The sequence below is a fragment of the Manacus vitellinus genome, unplaced genomic scaffold (genome assembly GCF_001715985.3).
Source record: "Manacus vitellinus isolate BGI_N305 unplaced genomic scaffold, ASM171598v3 scaffold_6_pilon, whole genome shotgun sequence".
Classification (NCBI taxonomy): domain Eukaryota; kingdom Metazoa; phylum Chordata; class Aves; order Passeriformes; family Pipridae; genus Manacus; species Manacus vitellinus.
The window spans coordinates 9,564,679-9,581,623 of NW_021940750.1; the positions used below are offsets into that span (position 1 = coordinate 9,564,679).

The window sequence follows — 16,945 nt, forward strand, 5'->3', positions numbered from 1 at the left end:
GCTCATTTAAGGCTGTATACTACCTAAATGGGAAGGAAGATGGCAATACAAACTGTAATTTTTCATGTTAAAAATGGCCAAGAAATAATTTTAAAAAACCCCAAACTGTTTTTCTAAGTGACTTTTTATGACTGGCATAGTTTAACTTATCACTAAATTAAAGTGATAATGTTGTCTTAAGCTTTCTAATCTAGAAAGCTGTGCCAGTTTGCAAGGGCATGCAAAGAGTCAAATGGATCCATTCCCTTCCTGTCGTTCCTTTCATACTTTCCCAACTGATTTTCTCATTTTGAACATTTTTCTGTTTCTGAAAGTAACTCACTTTCTCCTTTTGCTGCTGTGTTCCCAGGATGCCAAGTGCATGACTTTGGAGATCTGGATTTCACTCAAGTTCCCAACGATGAACTGTACAACAACCTGGTTTTGTATCCCCGGTCGGTGGGTTTGGCCAGCCAGGTACTGGCTGATGCTGTCAGCAGAGCAGTAGCTGCTGGACACAGATGTGTGACTCTAGGAGGTGATCACAGGTGAGCTGAACTAAAAGCAAGTAGTGGTTCATGCTGCAGGTTGACATTTGAAGTGTAAGAATTTAATTAAAAATGAAGGGGACTTACAATTTGGGGTAATTTCCTTGCAATACCATAGGGTATGGGCTTTTAGGGTGGAACACAGAAGACAGTTACAAAAACCTGACCTTCTAAGACAGTTCTGCTTAGTTCTAGACTGGTCAGTGATCTGCAGACATACAAATGAGATTTTCCTGTTTGGGAAGGTTTGTCATCAGGTTTCTTTATAGCAACTGCTTTAGTTTCTTTACTGTTGAATGTTTTGTGACATCTCTTTTGCCCATCAGCTCTTAGGTTTGTAATGCCTGCACACAGACAATTTTGTTATAGATCTTATAACATGTGAATCTTTTTCCTCTTTTTCACTAACCTTTGGCCAGAGAATTGGTTGAAGAAGGTAGGGCATTTAAAAATGAATTGTGGGTGGAGGTGTCATGACTAGAATGAAAAATGGGTGAATAGCAGACTAGATTTTATAGATTATTTGGATCTAGAGCAGGTGAAAATTAAGAGTGTGGGAAGGCTGACAGCAGAGAGAGCTAAGAGCTCTCTCTTAGCAGAGAGAGGTAAGAGTATAGTCCCGTAGAGTTACTTGGGAGTCTCCTGGAATCACGATAGTGGCATGCCATGCAGTTTGTATGGGATGCACCCTTAATTGTCACACCTGTCTGATGTATGCAAACATGACAATATGGCTGACTGAAGTTGCAGAGACTTCCCATTGTCCTTGCAGTTGTTCTGAAGGAGAAATGGTGACTAAAGACTTTGCTACTGTACTTCCAGCTTGGCACTTGGTTCCGTCAGTGGCCATGCACAGCAGTGCCCACACCTTGGAGTGATCTGGGTGGATGCACATGCTGATATCAACACGCCTCTCACAACTCAGTCTGGAAGCCTCCATGGACAACCTCTCTCATTTCTCTTGAGAGAGCTTCAAGATAAAGTAAGTGTCCTGGTTGTACAGTTAGCCTGTATGGCATCCTCATAACATTTTACCATTTCTGGTGTGAGGTACTTTCTTACCTGCTGCAAATGCAGACCTTTTCTATCTGAGCACAACAAAACCCATGTATTGTTGTGTGTGTACATGTGCACATGCATGCACACATACACGCATGTAAATACAGATACGCACACTTAAAAACAAGAATGAGAAAAAGCTTTCCTGTATGTTGGCCCCCTTGTGGGCTGTACAGTGAGCCAGAGTTCACACCAGCTGTATGCAGCAGCTGACTGTGGCATTGCTTCTGCAGAACGAGTGGGGTTGTCGCCCAGGCTGGGCAACGGCAGCACTGCTACCAAATGAGCAGGAACCTCCCCCCCAGGCCAGCCTGTGAGAGCTGTGCTGAGCTCACCTCCAGTGACAGCTGGTTCCTGTATATCTGGCACACTGCTTTTGCTTAGTTTGGCTCCTCCATGTTTTGACAACCTTGGGGCCTGACAAGGGCGGCTCCTGCATGATCTAGTCCCTGGTGTTGTCTCCACTGGCAAATAAATATTACAAATCAGAACAGCTGTACCTGCTTACAGTGTGCTTTTAAAGAGATAGTCTTGGAAAGAGGTCAAATTTATCAAAAAGAGCTGTTTACTGGGACACATGGAATGTGCCTGGCCTGCTTTTGCTGCTGTCAAGATGCTTAACAGTAGGTTGACCTGTGGCCTGTGAACCCTTTCTGGCTTGGCTGTATTGCCCTGTTCAGGAACCTACAGCATCTACTGAAGACGTGGCAGTGGCAGCCGAGGCCTTTGCAGTAGGACTTAAATACAACAATCTGCTTCTGCTGAAGCTTAGGCTGGAGAGTGGGAGCAGGATCAGCAACTGTATATTGAGAATGGATGCTGGAGCTGCAGAAAACCTGGCCAATTTATTCTGGCATTCTGAATTGCTAGTTATTACTGTTAGATTTCTCTTTTCTCTCTGATAAATTTTGGGGGTGCTGTGTTGCTGAAAGTATGCCTCTTCCAAACAAGATCAAGCATGTTTAAAATCTTTATGGCTACTAAAGATACTGCTGTGTTAGTACCTGTTCAGCATGGCAATGCTGCAGTTGTATGGTAAAGCTCTTCTGCTCTTCTCCTGCAAATTCTTTTGAATGATTTCCATCCACAAGTCACTTGGTGTTTTTACATACTTTCCTCTTTCTAGTAATTCTTGTGTGGTCTATACAATTTGGAATTCCCAAAGTAATGCAAAATTAATGGGGCTTTTTGGAATACCCCCAGAACACAAGGTTAATATAAAAGGTTACTGTATTTCTAGTTTCTTGCCCATAAGTTTAAAGGGGGTGATTTTTTTTCTTTTTGGCAATTATACCCACTTTTGCAGGAGACAAAGGAAGAGCAAGAGAAAATTTTGTGAATTTTAGAGCTCACCTAAGGTGAACAGTTTGGTGAGAACAGAACAAAACTGTTCTCTGATAGCTGAAGAAGGAGGAGAAATTGGCTTCCTCTGTATCCATTACTGATCTCTGGTGCGCTGAGCTCCAGTTCTTGAGCAACACAGAAAAGCAGTAATTTTTTTTTATATTTCCCCTTGCCCCCCAACATGCTAAAAGATTACTATGAGCTTTCTGGGGTCAGTGGGGGAGCAGGACTCTTGCCAGTGGCAGCAGTAAACAAAGAGTAAGATTGGGCTATGCTTAGAGACAAGCTACTCAGGCATGGTGCTGGTTCTGATATCTCATCACAAGTCCACCTGAATTCTAGCAGTCAGGATGCTGTGCAGAAGCATCTGACACAAGCTCCTTGACCTGGGTGTGTAGTTACACAAACGTGTGTGCACTCAGGGGGTTTTCTTACCCTCTTTAGAGGAAGGGAAACCAACATATATCCTGCTGGTACCACAAGGCTTCCACAACAATATAATTTTTTAAACAACTGTTTAGCAGTAGCAGAATGTGCCTCAGCTTGTCTGGTCAATCATTTGCTGATAGTCTGCCCAATAGTTTGCCTGGCTAATACTTGACTTGACTTTCTGGAGCAAACCATGTGTGCACAAGTGCATGTGGCTCACTCTCTCACTTTCATGTCGTAGAGCAGCTAAGTTGATAATGGGACAAAAAAATTGACTGTCCTCCTTTCCTGACTGCTTCAGGGCTCCTGGAACCATTCACACTCACAAACTGCTATTAATACCTTACCATGAAAATGCCTGCACCTTTGATTTTACTACCAGCAACTCTTTTTCTACTGCAACAAAGCAAAAACACAGCCTGCCAAAGGCAGTTAAGGCAGTTTTATTTATGTACAGTCAAAGAGGTGTACTTAAAATTGGCAGCATTAAATCTGCTGAATCATTGACACTAGAGAGTATCTGACAATATTATCAATACTATGCTCAGTTTATGGTGTGGTGATGGGTTTTGTGGTTGTTCATTTTGGAAACCTGAATTATTTTTCGTAGCGGTCTCCATTTATCCCTCTTCTGAATTCATTGCCCCAGAGTAACAAATACTTTCATAATCTGTGCCAGTTTAATCCCAATGTAACTAAATATAGCTATGTGTGAGTTAGCCTTCAAAAACAAATCCAATATTGTAACTAGAATAAAATTAGTAATTGAGAAGTATAAGAGGGAAACAAAACCGCCTTGCTGTGTGACAGCTGTGTTGGCTGTAGCCATTTTCAGAGCTGGGAGAAGAAGAGAAACATGAATTAATTTAAAGCACTCCTAAACTTAGTAGATATTACTAACTGAACGATTTCTATATTGCATAACACGACTACTTAATTACCAAAGCTGAAAAATTGTGATCTCGTAATCTTTCAGTTGCTGTCCTAGATCTGCTCTCTTCAGTTCTGTATTAAAACCAGTATGATGTAGCCCACTGTGGAAGCCCAACATCTTGTCCTGCTCTTTTTTTTAATCTTTTTTGGTTTTAACTTCTTACTTTGAATTTGTCCATTCTTAATACTGGTTTTGGAACAAAGTTTCCATGACTTTGGTGGTTCTCCTAAAAACATGCAGGTGCCTTGGTTTTCATTTTCCCATTTAAGCCTGATATACTGGGTAAGTGATCTGCATCTGGGTATCTAGTTTCTTATCATTCCCCCTTACACTCACTGATGATAATTACTTACTGCTTGTGGATTTGGGCTTTTTATTCCTCCTCCTGTAGAAGAGTTAAAAACTTCATCCATTAACATTCATCTCAGGTAAAGTTGTACCGCTTTACCTGAGCTGAAAGTAAGGACTGATTACATCAGGATGCCACTCTCAAGTTTCTCTGTTTAGACAGAGAAAGGATGTTATAAATAAATACCAAGTTCTGAGGGAAGCATTAAATACAGTTTTGTTGTATATGTCATTAAACTAACGTAATACCAAACCATTGCTTTCAGGTACCACAACTTCCTGGCTTTTCCTGGATAAAGCCCTGTCTTTCAGCATCTGATATTGTGTACATTGGTTTGAGGGATGTGGATCCTGCTGAATAGTAAGTTGGTTTAGAGTAAAGAGTTTTTTGTAAAGGCTGAAATCATGAGCTTGAAATCATGTTCACAAGCATTGCTAGATTTAAGCTTAGACTGGTAACAATTGTTTTTAAAAAATTATTTTAACAGCTATATTTTGAAGAAGTATGACATCCAGTATTTTTCCATGAGGGATATTGATCGCCTTGGAATTCGGAAAGTTATGGAAAGAACATTTGAACAACTGATGGGCAGGTAACAAACTATTATCCGATTTAAACTACTCTCGTTGAATATCTACTTTCCTGAAAGTTATTTAAGTGAAGGTCACTTGATGTCAGGCAGCTGTACAGAACTGTGACAATGTCCAGTAAATTGCAAAGTCTTTAGTCCTCGACTTCCACATCTTGAACTGCAACCATTTTGCAGTGTTTGGCAAAAAGCTATGAGACAGGTTACATTAGTGAGTACAGTTGGGGCTCTGTTTTATATGTTTTGGTTCTGTTCTTTAAGGAATTCTGCATTTTTCTGCAGTTTGATGTTTGAATCAACTCAGAGTCCAGGATACCCATTACACTTTAAAAAATAGTATAGCAACTTGACAGTAACTCAAATTCAGCTGTTAGCGCGTGAGGTGGAAGCATTTAAAGGTGTCCTCCTTAGACTGTGCTCACCCATGCTGTCCTGGTGGTGGCTGCTACTTTCAGTGCAGCTGGTAAAGTTCACTGTAACCACTCCCTTACTGCAGTTCACTACTGCTGTCTTTGCTAACTTTGTTCAAGTTTGGGGAATCCAGTCAGGGAACGTATCATGATAGTCTAGAAACAGGGAGAGGGTCAGAGTTAGGGTAACCTCTCACCACAGGTTAGGACCTGTGCTGCATGCTGTTGTTTTCTAAAGGTGTGCTCACCTTTCCTAGCTGCAGCTGTGCCAAGTAAAAAAGATGCTAATCCAGATGCTTCTCCCTACTGAGCATCTGCAGTAAGTTGGAAGTACAGTCTATCACTTAAATAACTCATGACAAGCAGTGTCCAATTTATTAAGCTGTCATCAGTTGGCAGACTTGATATAGTAAGTAACTAACATTTTAGGTTAAAAATTATCCTTTATTTCTTCATCAACTAGGCTACATGGTATAGTTTGGAGGCAGTCTTCAACTATGGACCTGAAAAATGCTCATCTTGCTGAGCTGTTAGTGAAATCCTCAAGCTTGGTGCTTCCTCCATCCTAGATGCCATGCACATCAGTGGTTCAGCCTTTCACCCTGGCTTTCTGTACAAAAGGAGAAAAGGCTGGATTGTATCATACATTTCTCTACATTTTTCCAACTAAGGAGACAAATATCAGAAAAAGTGGTTAGAACTAAAGTACTTATCTTCAACCACATCACACCTGAGCAGATGCTCAGTCAAACTAGAAAGATGAATTTCTGTTTTCCCCATGTGTACTGAGCTAATAGATGTTTCAGAGTCCAAAGATATTTAAAAAAAAGAATCCTTCTAAATGTATATGAGACATGGTATAGGGCATAGGGGAAGCTTTTAGCATCACTGAGCTCACTAGCTACTGTGCTGATCAGCCTGGACAGTAGGAAATGCATGCAGAAAAAGTTAAGGTTCTGAGATTGCTTTTCTTGTTTTATTCTGTCTCAGGAGACAGAGACCAATTCACCTGAGTTTTGACATTGATGCTTTTGATCCCTCACTGGCTCCAGCAACGGGGACTCCTGTTCTAGGTGGATTAACTTACAGAGAAGGCATGTACATCACAGAGGAAATACACAACACAGGTAGGAGCTGACCAGCAGTATGGGGCTAAGCAAGGACAGGACAAGATACATAGAGCTCATATTGGTTGTTTTTCCTGCATAACTACGTAAGATAAATGTAGTCAAAGCAAAGGTGCCTGTAAAGTCAATTCAGCCTTTAGTAAGGGCAAAAGTAGTCCTATGGTTGGGCAATACCCTTGGTGTTGGAAGCAGCTTAACCATCAACAACTTCAACTTACGAAAAGGAAATAAAATACACAATATATTAACAACTAATGTCAGAAATGTGTAATACTGTCCCCTAATCCTAAAGACATGAGGTAAGATGTAAAAAGGGGGATCGAGAATAAAAAAATGGGTGCAAACAATTTTAAACAGTCTGAAGTTCCATTCTAGGATTCAAGGCTAACAAATCAAGCTTTCACAAAATATACTGCAGTTGACTCGATATATGAGGACTTTTCATCTTATGCCATGGAGATTTTATTTAATGTGTTTAAACAATGTTATTTGTAGTGAAAGAAGGAAATAAAAATCACAACCAGACACTAGAGTCAATAGAATCATGAATAGGATGGCAAAAGAATACTAGGTGAGATCTCTTTTTATATCCCCTCATTTTTGGACTGGGAGAAAACAAAATTAAAAAACATTCCTCTCATAAATGTGTATGGAACATCAAACTTAGTTTTTCTGAATGCTAAAAGCATGAATGGATGAGGTAGTGGTGATGTAAGAAAGAACCACGTTTAAAACACAAACTGGCATCTGAGAACAATAACCTCATCCCTCACTTGAGAGCCAGTCTTACTTGTCACAAGCCCAAATACCAGACTTGCTGCAATGAATAAAAGGCTACTAAAGAGACCTTGCAGGATGTTGTACCCTCTGTCAGAGTAACAAAACTGTGAATCACTTTCACAGGAATGCTTTCAGCTGTAGACATGGTTGAAGTCAATCCATTGCTTGGAGCTTCTCAAGAAGCAGTGAATGCAACTGCTAGTCTTGCAGTTGATGTGATAGCATCGTGCTTTGGGCAGACAAGAGAAGGAGCACACACCGCTTTTGATGGACTCCCAACACCCAGTTCTCCAGATGAATCTGACAGTGAAGAGCAAGTGAGGATTTAAGAACCCAAAGCAGTGGGTATATTGGACATTGCAGAGCTCAGCTGAGGCACTTCAGTGGATAGATTGTCAACACTTGGCAAATACTGTTAACTTCTCAATTTTTAAATAAACTAGCTTTTCCATTGATTGGTGGCTACTTTATTACATACCAAAATTTATTCATTTAGTTAAGTATATACAAAATGAGACAATAAAATATTTATTACCTTCTTATTAATCTTACCGGTAGTTCAAGTCTGTCTCTGCATTTTCCTTTTACTCCCATTCTCTGTCTTTTTAGTGTCAGTACAGTTTCTGGTGAATGTGCTGTCTCACCACTCAGTTCAATCCTCAGACAATCAAAGGGAACAGACAGCCCATCCTGTTCCTCAACAGTGGAAAAGTTCATCTCCATCATGAAGATTCATCTGCTGCGGAAGAATCTGTAGTAGACCACACCTCCTAGGATGGCCAGTTCCAGGATGATGATAATTGACAGCAACAACTTATTAGTGGTTACTCTAGAATTAAAAAATAATTTTAAAAAATCAGTAAAAATCCAAGATAGCTTCCCCCCCCTTTGTTTATGAAAGTAGATTCTAGATCTAGATCACCATCTTCCCTTCTGTAAGTATACTCCCTGTTTCAGCTAGACCCCACAGTGCTTTTCAAATAGCTCTTAACAAGCAGAAGGGGACAAAGAGCAATTTACTACTCCTGTTTTCCTGGAAATTGTTTAAATCTTCTATTTCAACAGTAGGAGTTCTGTCCCTCTTCCCCTGCCCCACAAAAGATAGATAACTGCTCTATCTGTGCCTACTCATTCAATTAAGCAAAGAGGAAAACAACAATTGAAGTCTTTAATGTCACTTAAATGCTAAATCCTTTAATGTCACATAAAGTCACTTAAATGCTAAAACTCTCATTGTGGTGCTTTTCCCTGGAACTATGTGGTTGAAATAAAACTAAAACATCAAAATAATAATGTACTTTTACTATTGAAAATTATACAGTTATCGTAACTTCCTTCAGCAATGGCTGTAAAGGAAAGCTTGTTAGGGGATAAGTACCTACTGGAAATACAATCCATGAACTGGTTTGTAAGGCCAACTAAACAATATAGTTAAGAAACTGCAAATCCACTTAAGCATCCAAGGTTTTAGTCATCAAAATAGTATATGATGAGACTCAGAGTGTCTCACAGGATAGCCTAGCTACTCTAGGGCAGTGCTGTGGCCTAAACAGATTTGTCTGTGTCATCGGACATCTAACTCGCTTAATGTTGCAGTGATTTATGGCACGATTTTTCCGACCTGAATAAGGAGGAGTTGCACCTAAAGTCACCATTAGCAATTCACTGTAACTTGCTTGTGTCCTCACCACAGTTTGGATGGTTAAAGATTTCACATTATCCTGACTGAGCAGCATAATTCAGTAGTGTTCAAGAGCCTGTAAGTAACTACCAGGGAGGAAAACACACAAATTAGCATCTGCATGTGGGCACACATATTTACACGTTCCCTAAACCCTCCCTGTGGTTCCAGCTGACACTTACACTTACTTTTTTCCCTCTAAAACCAGCAGGCAATAATGCTCCATGCGGCTGTCAGCCATGTTACTCACCTCCGGGACATTGAACGTAGAATCTTGCGACTCTTGCTCAAGTTCTCACTTGTATTCACCAACTAAGAAGAGACAGAAGTTACTTGAACAGGACAGAAATCAGCTGAACAAACACACACCAGCTCTATAAAAATGCACCTGAAAGCAGTTGGTGTTGAAATGTTGCAATTAGTAATGGGACCAAGGATAACCATATACTCCCAAAATTCCGAGACAACATTACTTTCTACACACAATACCATCTGGAATCATTGCCTCTTTTCTAAGGAGGAAGTAAGACTTCTGTGTATACTTTTCGTGAGATACATACAAAGATATGCAACTTAAGACCTCTTTCTGCCCCTTTAGTTAATCTAGAAATATCAGAAATTAGCTCCTTTCATTAAATTTCATTTCATTATTCTAGTTGAAATATAAGAAAATTATACTGACATGTTCCCTCCCAGCGCATATCAAACTGCTTTGAAATGCCTTTCAATTTCTAGCAAAGAAAGAACTGTGTTGCATTGATAGGTCTAAGTGACCCAGTGGGTAGCAGCTCTAGCTGTTAATAGACGATCCATTTCAACTTTGTAATGCTCAGAAATTAACTGTATCCAGTCAGCTATTAAGAAGCATGTAATTCGGTGAGGTTATAGCCAACTAAAAAAGGTGTTGCCTCAGACAGAGGCAGGATCCGTGATGTGTGGTCTCCAGGTAAGATTTTTGCTATTCCACTTCCAAACCTAAGGAAGTGAAGGGTAAGCTAGGTCTTACATCACAGACACCTGCCTGCACAATTCCTCTGTGGTTTAAACTATTGCCCTCAACTGGAAAACTAACCCTGTACGTATGTTACTTTGCCCTGAGACGGACTGGATGAAGCTGGGAAGAAAGCTACCAAGCCCATTCAGAGCTTAGTAATTTCCAGTCTTCACTATGAAAGAACAAACAAGAAGAAAGTCTGCTTCCAGCTGAAACGTGTGGTTCACACAATTCAGCAACACTTTGCCTAAAAGGGTCACAATACAAGTCACAGACAGAGTTTAGTGATGAACACAGCAGTGCTGGGTTAATGGCTGGACTTGATCTTTTCCAACCTAAACAATTCCATGCTTCTGTGAGCAATCTGTTGATAGACTGAGACGCCTGAAGGACAGTAATATTTTTTATTAGAAAAAGGACAAAAACTACACCTACAAATCTTAGGATAAATTTCCTTTCCTGCTCTCCAACCCAAATCTGGGAACAGGACAAATCAAATTCTGACTGAAATGACAGATGAAAAAGCTACAGGCTTTGTTGAAATGAGTAGAGAGAACTTCTAAGAAAAGGGGTATGCTTTTTGTTTTGGCTTAGTGTGCTTACTTGCCAAACTCAGCCATCCCCCTACAAGTCACTCACCTAAAAGCTTTACAGTCAGGATCCCTTGTACACACAGAAATTCCCATCAGCTTGTTACTTCAAAAATCAAATTCTCAGTTTTGCATATATGTGTAAACAAAACAAGTGAACTAGTTTTTGAGGCTTTCATAGTGGAAACAGAGTCTTGAACCAAGGATGAGAACAGGCATCCTGTCTGACACCACTTTCTCCCTCCCTACAAATATTGGAAGGATAGTAATTAAGTAATTATACTTCTACTAAATTTAATTTAATTACAAAAACTTGCTAAATTTGCTTCCTAGATCTAAACTTTTACTAGTAATCTAGTGGTGGGCAACTCCTCAGCAATTTTTTAATCTGTAATATTTTCAGTAATGCTATTTTTTTTTAGTTCACAGGTCTGATATCTAATCTTGTACAGGCACAGCAGCAGACATTTGACCACCGTGCTTTGGGCCCTTCTACAGTAATTATTTTCCTTTTAATGAGGACAGCACAGAAATGTGGCAGTCTGGATTTGGTTTGTAGAAACATCCCATTGGATTACTATGTCTAGGGGAGTGTCTCAGAGTAATTATTGCCATACAGTTCCCCCAAAACCACCATCAGGTTGTTTCAAAGCAATGCCAACAGTTTCCCTGCTTACTCTGCTCTTGGTGCGTTCCAGCTGCTCCCGCTGCTCCCCAAGTTCTTCGATTATATCGGTGCCGATCTGATCTGTTTCAGCAGCAATCCGGTGCGAGCGCTCAATGCTCTGACTGGCTCGGTTCAGACTGTCTGTTCCCTGGAGAAGCAGCACCCTCTGTGACTGCAGATTAGTCTGAAAAATAATGTAAGATTAACTATTAAGCACAAAGACAGAAGTATTAGGCTTCTGACATATTAAAAAGTTAGGATGTGACTCCATAGGCCGTTCATTTGTATTAGCTGTACATGCTTCTTATGTTAAATGATGTGGCCCAGTTAATTTTGACACAGCCTTGTCTACATGGTAAGATTATGGCCAAATCTGGTTAAATCTCAAAAAAGTATATGCTTCTAAAGAGTTAAAACAGTTACAAAAAACTGCCTTTGCAACAATTTACTTTTCCATCAAAGAACATTTACATGAAAATAGTATCTTTCTTTCCAGATGCTACCTTGTCCTTCCATTCATATCTTAAAGTCAGCCTTATTTGTGAATTCACAGTTGGTTGCCAGGGAGATCAGTAAGAGTTTACAGTCAAAAGGATTAGAAACAAACAGCACTAACAGATGGACTGCTAAGTAACAAAGATCTTTTCGTGCCAGTAGCCTGGGCTAGAGGATAAGGAATATTTGCTGACCTTGGGATCAAAAGGTAGCTCAAAATAAAGTACTTTCTTAAGCTTCAGAAAGCTACCACCCTGCTCTCAAGTTTTAGAGGATTCAGTCAAGAGGAATCAAATGCAAAAATTTACCAAGCTACCACAGAAGGAAATATCAAGGAAAAAGCCTCCCTCAAACCTTCCTTATCTAGGGCAGACAAACAAAGAGCCCACCTCCATGAACTTTCTGTACAGATCACAGCACTTTGAAAATAATGAGGAGATTCAGTCTCGCTAGCTCAGATATCTCTATGCATATCTGGTAAACGAAGAAATTGGTATATTTCTTGCACTGTAGCAGCAAAACCACAGTGAACAAAGCGCTAAGAGGGTCAAGAGTTCTTATATTTTCTTAAAATTACTTACACTGAGATTGCTTAAAAGAGAATTTTACCAAAGAACCTATACAATGCATGGTTCACAATTTGATAGTTCTGGAGACTAAAACTAGCTAAGTTAACCTTTTTTATCAGTCAGTAGCATCACTTTTATGTTTTCATTTCTGTAGGGGATGATTAAATGAAGCATTTCAGTACAGAATGTTGTGCAAGTTACTAACTGCATGGCTTTCAGGGAGTTCCATTTTGATTATACTCCTATCTTTGTTTTAGAACACCAAACTCTCTTCTGAGTTCCAGGTGTTCTTTCTCCTGCCTGAGATATTCATGTTACATGCAGAGAGATATACAGGGAGTTATAAAAGCACAGAAGTGGTTTAAAGTAGAAAAACTGTAAACAATACATCTGCAATATTGTTTTTAAACAATCACAGCAAAGTTAAATAAAATTTACATCTAATCCTCACACTTTGTTCGTTTTCTGTGGAGAAGATTCCATATTTTATATCGCCTTGACTTCCATGGCCCACTCCCAAATCTGTGCTTCTCATCTCCCTCTGGAACATGGACAGGTCTCTTCTGTACGCTCGGATTTTGCTCATCATTTGGTTGCGGAAAGGCAGGGGAGCATACTTCAGTTCTTCCTCCATTTCACGCAGCTTTAACAAAAGAAACTATGTTTAGTTTTTAAAGCACCAAATCTATTCTCAGCAGCAGGTATACTCAAAACTCACCATTGGATGAAGGGATTCATGTGTTTTTATTGGACTGGGTGAGGGGGATTAACCTGAAACCCTATACCTCTATCTAGTAACGAGGACAACAACGCTGTTCGGCCCACATGGATTTTCAGACACACAACGCTTCAAGAAAAAAAAAGTTGCCAAGCTTAAGCGCTTGAATTTTTTTCCCTGAAACATCACTCTAAACTTCAAAATTTGCAGTTCTCACTTTCTTATAGTTTAAGCATTTATACAATGTGGGCTCAAGCTCAGCCAGATGCACCTGGATTGGGTTGATTAGAACCAAAAGGGACTATTTTGGCTTTGGAGCTGAGAAAAAGTGTGTGAATCAAAACACTGAGTTTACAAAAAGTCCTGGGAATTCTAGTTAACTGAATGGCAACACCAGGTGCTGTTTACTTGAAGAGGTTAATAAAGGGGGAACGCAGAGAGGGCTCTGCAGAGAATCCTGAAAACCAAATAATGGTGTGTGCAGCCTCATTTCTTCAGTGCCCATAATACAATGGGTATCAGCTTTGTATCATATCTGTGCAACACAGATAGAATCACAGAATGGTTTTCGTTGGAAGGGACCTTAAAGATCATTTAGTTCCAAACCCTATGCCATGGGCAGGGACACCTTCCACTAGACCAGGTTGCTCAGAGCCCCATCCAAACTGGCCTTGAACACTTACAGGGATGGGGCATCCACCACTTCTCTGGGCAACCTGTTCCAGTGCCTCATTACCCTCCAAGTAAAAAATGTCTTCCTAATATCAAATCTAAACCTACTCTCCGTCAGTTTAAAGTCACTACCCCTTGTCCTATCACTACATGCTCTCGTAAAAAGTCTCTTTCCAGCTCTCTTGTAGCCCCCTTTAGGTACTGAAAGGCTGCAATAAGGCCATCCCAGAGCCTCCTCTTCTCCAGGTTGAACAATCCCAATTCTCTCAGTCCTTCCTCATAGCAGAGATGCTCCATCCCTCTAATCACCTTCATGGCCCTCCTCTGGACTCATTCCAACAGGTCGATGTCCTTCCTGTGCTGGGGACCCCGTATCTGGATGCAGAATTCCAGGTGGGGTCTCACAAGGGTAGAGTGGAGGGGGAGAATCCCCTCCCTCACCCTGCTGGCCACGCTGCTTTTGATGCAGCCCAGGATACAACTCACTTTCTGGGCTGCAAGTGCACATTGTCAGCTCATGTCCAGCCTCTCATCTCCCAGCACTCTCAAGTCCTTTTTGGCAGGGCTGCTCTCCATCTGTTCATCTCCCAGCCTGTACTGATACCAGGGGTTGTTCCGACCCAGGGGCAGCACCTTCCACGTGGTCGTATTAAACCTCATGAGATTACCACAGGCCCACTTCTCAAGTTTGTCCAGGTCCCTCTGGATGGCATCCTGTCCTTCAAGTGTGTCAAGTGCACCACTCATCTTGGTGTTTGCAAATCTGCTGAGGGTGCACTTGATCCCACTGTCTATGTCTTTAATGAAGACTGGTCCCAATATGGAGCCCTGAGGGACACCACTACTCCCTAATGTCCATTGGGACTCTGACCCGTTGACCACTACCCTCTGAATATGACCATCCAACCAATTCCTTATCCACCTACAGTCTGCCCATCAAATCCATTTTTCTCCCATTTAGAGAGAAGGATGTAGTGGGGGACCATGTCAAAGGCTTTACAGAAGTCCAGATAAATGACATCTGTAGCCAGTAGGTTGGTCAGGCAGGACTTACCCTTGGTGAAGCTGTACTGGCTGTTTCAAATCATCTCCCTGTCCTCCATGTGCTTTAGCATAACTTCTAGGAAGATCTGTTCCATGACCTTCCCAGACACAGAGGTGAGGATGACAGGTCAGCAGTTCCCAGGGCCCTCCTTTCTACTTTTTAAAGATGGGTGCAATGTTTCCCCTTTTCCAGTCACCTGGCACTTCCCCTGACTGCCATGACTTTTTCAAACGCATGCAGAGTGGCTTAGCACATCACCCAATTCCCCCAGGACTCTAGGATGCATCTCATCAGGTCCCATAGACTTATGCACATTCAGGTTTCTTAGGTGGTCATGAACCTGGTCATGCCCTAAAGGAAGGACTGTGCTCCCCCAATCCTCATCCTGCAGTCCACTCACTCGAGAGGTGTGGGAAGATGAGGCTGCCATTGAAGACTGGGGTAAACAAGTTGTTGAGTACCTCAGCCTTCTCCTCATCTGGATCCATTGCACAGGTAGCCATGCCACTGAATTCACACTCGGAACATCCAAGCTTGGCAACTGGAGCTAGGATTTCCAAACCCTAAGATTTTGGATGCACGAATTTTCACATCAACTTCTAGTGACAGCTATAACAAATTCACAGTGCTTAAAGCTGTATGCAAACATGAGCTCACTCATAGTATGAGCTCCACGACTCATACATCACCTACACAGATACCCGTCAATAAACCCCAGAAGTCAGGGGAATAAAGCATCATGTTCAGCTGTGACTCAAAAGCAACCTAACAAATGGTACCTGAATATGAAAAGAAAGCTTAATCCATAATGTCTGGCTTAAAAAGACAAGTCACATGGCTGCTTTGGTGCTGTTCCACATCACCTGCTGTCCAGCAAGCATATACAATAGAGGTTTCAAATATTCAAGGTCCCTGATACTTAACTATCAGACTAGTTTAGAAAGATCAAATGGGCTAAAACCAACATTAGGGGGAAAAAACCCCAAGCAGCAGATTCTCTACATGCTTGCCCTACAATCTCTAGCAACTTTAACTGCACCTCCATCATTCTCCTTTGTTCAACAAAGCAAAGGTGCTATCAAAACCAAGCACTCGAAAACCCCTCAAAATGCACATAAGAATATTTGTCATATTTATGTATCTATACAGTTACATACAACAGTCTTGATGAACACAGACACACCTATCAGAGCAATTAATCAAACATTAAAAAAATAAAACATCTGCCTGCCAGAATAGAACCCAAAAAAATTAACATTTAGATGTAGTGTCCTTTTAAGGCCACAGTATTTCCACTGTCAGGAAGGCTGGAAGCCCAGCCTTACACTTACCGTCTCATTGGCTTCGCGCTGTTTATCGTCAAATTCTCGAACCAGTTTTTTCTTCTCCTCTGTGAAAGAAAAAGCAGTATATCAGATAAACTACAGAGAAATGACAACAGAACTCCAACTCAATCCATTAAAAACAAGGAAGCTGCTACAGGTGGTTGATTACAGAGACATCAAGTCAAAATTTAACTCAAACAGGAACAGCCTATTCTTATGATAACTTTTCAAAAGGGAGTGGGCAAGAGAGCAGAAACCACTCTTCCAAACGCTGGCCACTACCTCTGGTAGACAAAAGAAGTAATTTTCCAAACTTGAAATATTTTTCTGACCTACTGCCCCCGATGTCCACTGACAGAATTGCATGTTGAAAAACAGCAGAATAGTAAACAGTACACATTAGTGAACAGCTCATAAATATTTATTATTTTTTGCAAGTATTTGGCAAGATTACTGAAGGCTGAAACTATAATTTGGATTTGAACAGAACATCAAGTCAATCTACATTTCCAAGTGAGCCCTGAAGTTCCTGGCAGACCCAGTACTCTGCATTCTCACGGTCATAAGGTACCTAAGTACATGAGGTAAGCATTCTAGAGTTCTCTGAGATAAAAGATGCCATCAAGATATCACCTCGGGTT

The 16,945-nt window shown here is 40.9% G+C and overlaps 2 protein-coding genes across 3 annotated transcripts; one reads left to right on the forward strand and one right to left on the reverse strand.

The window, feature by feature from the left end:
* The first annotated feature begins 203 nt into the window (after positions 1–203).
* Positions 204–8,003, forward strand: ARG2 (arginase 2). Its single transcript, XM_008927713.2, is given in 7 exon segments — positions 204–290; positions 292–527; positions 1,350–1,509; positions 4,908–5,002; positions 5,130–5,234; positions 6,632–6,768; positions 7,672–8,003. Coding segments are annotated over 7 exon segments (1,011 nt in total). The 5' UTR covers positions 204–218; the 3' UTR covers positions 7,878–8,003.
* VTI1B (vesicle transport through interaction with t-SNAREs 1B) lies at positions 6,065–16,557 on the reverse strand. 2 transcript variants are annotated; one of them, XR_003916277.1, is made up of 6 exons: positions 16,311–16,557; positions 12,996–13,187; positions 11,491–11,664; positions 9,480–9,541; positions 8,101–8,377; positions 6,065–6,251 (listed from the first exon to the last, which is right to left on the reverse strand). XR_003916277.1 is itself a non-coding variant. In XM_029964165.1 (5 exons), the coding sequence occupies exons 2-5, from the start codon at positions 13,176–13,178 to the stop codon at positions 8,281–8,283; spliced, it is 516 nt and encodes a 171-aa protein (XP_029820025.1). In that variant the 5' UTR covers positions 13,179–13,187; positions 16,311–16,557; the 3' UTR covers positions 7,993–8,280. The 2 variants fall into 2 exon arrangements, 1 of the variants encoding a protein (XP_029820025.1); XM_029964165.1 differs by lacking the exon at positions 6,065–6,251 and having other exon boundaries at positions 7,993–8,377.
* Positions 16,558–16,945: the final 388 nt, after the last annotated feature.

What these genes read in the sequence shown, in the direction of transcription:
- VTI1B (XM_029964165.1), bottom strand. Translation starts at nt 13,178, where the DNA reads ATGGAGGAAGAACTGAAGTATGCTCCCCTGCCTTTCCGCAACCAAATG. An exon ending in TGGAACGCACCAAGAGCAGA is followed by an intron (nt 9,542 to 11,490) that starts GTAAGCAGGGAA and finishes GTCTCTTCTTAG; the next exon opens with TTGGTGAATACAAGTGAGAA. An exon ending in CTACGTTCAATGTCCCGGAG is followed by an intron (nt 8,378 to 9,479) that starts GTGAGTAACATG and finishes TTTTAATTCTAG; the next exon opens with AGTAACCACTAATAAGTTGT.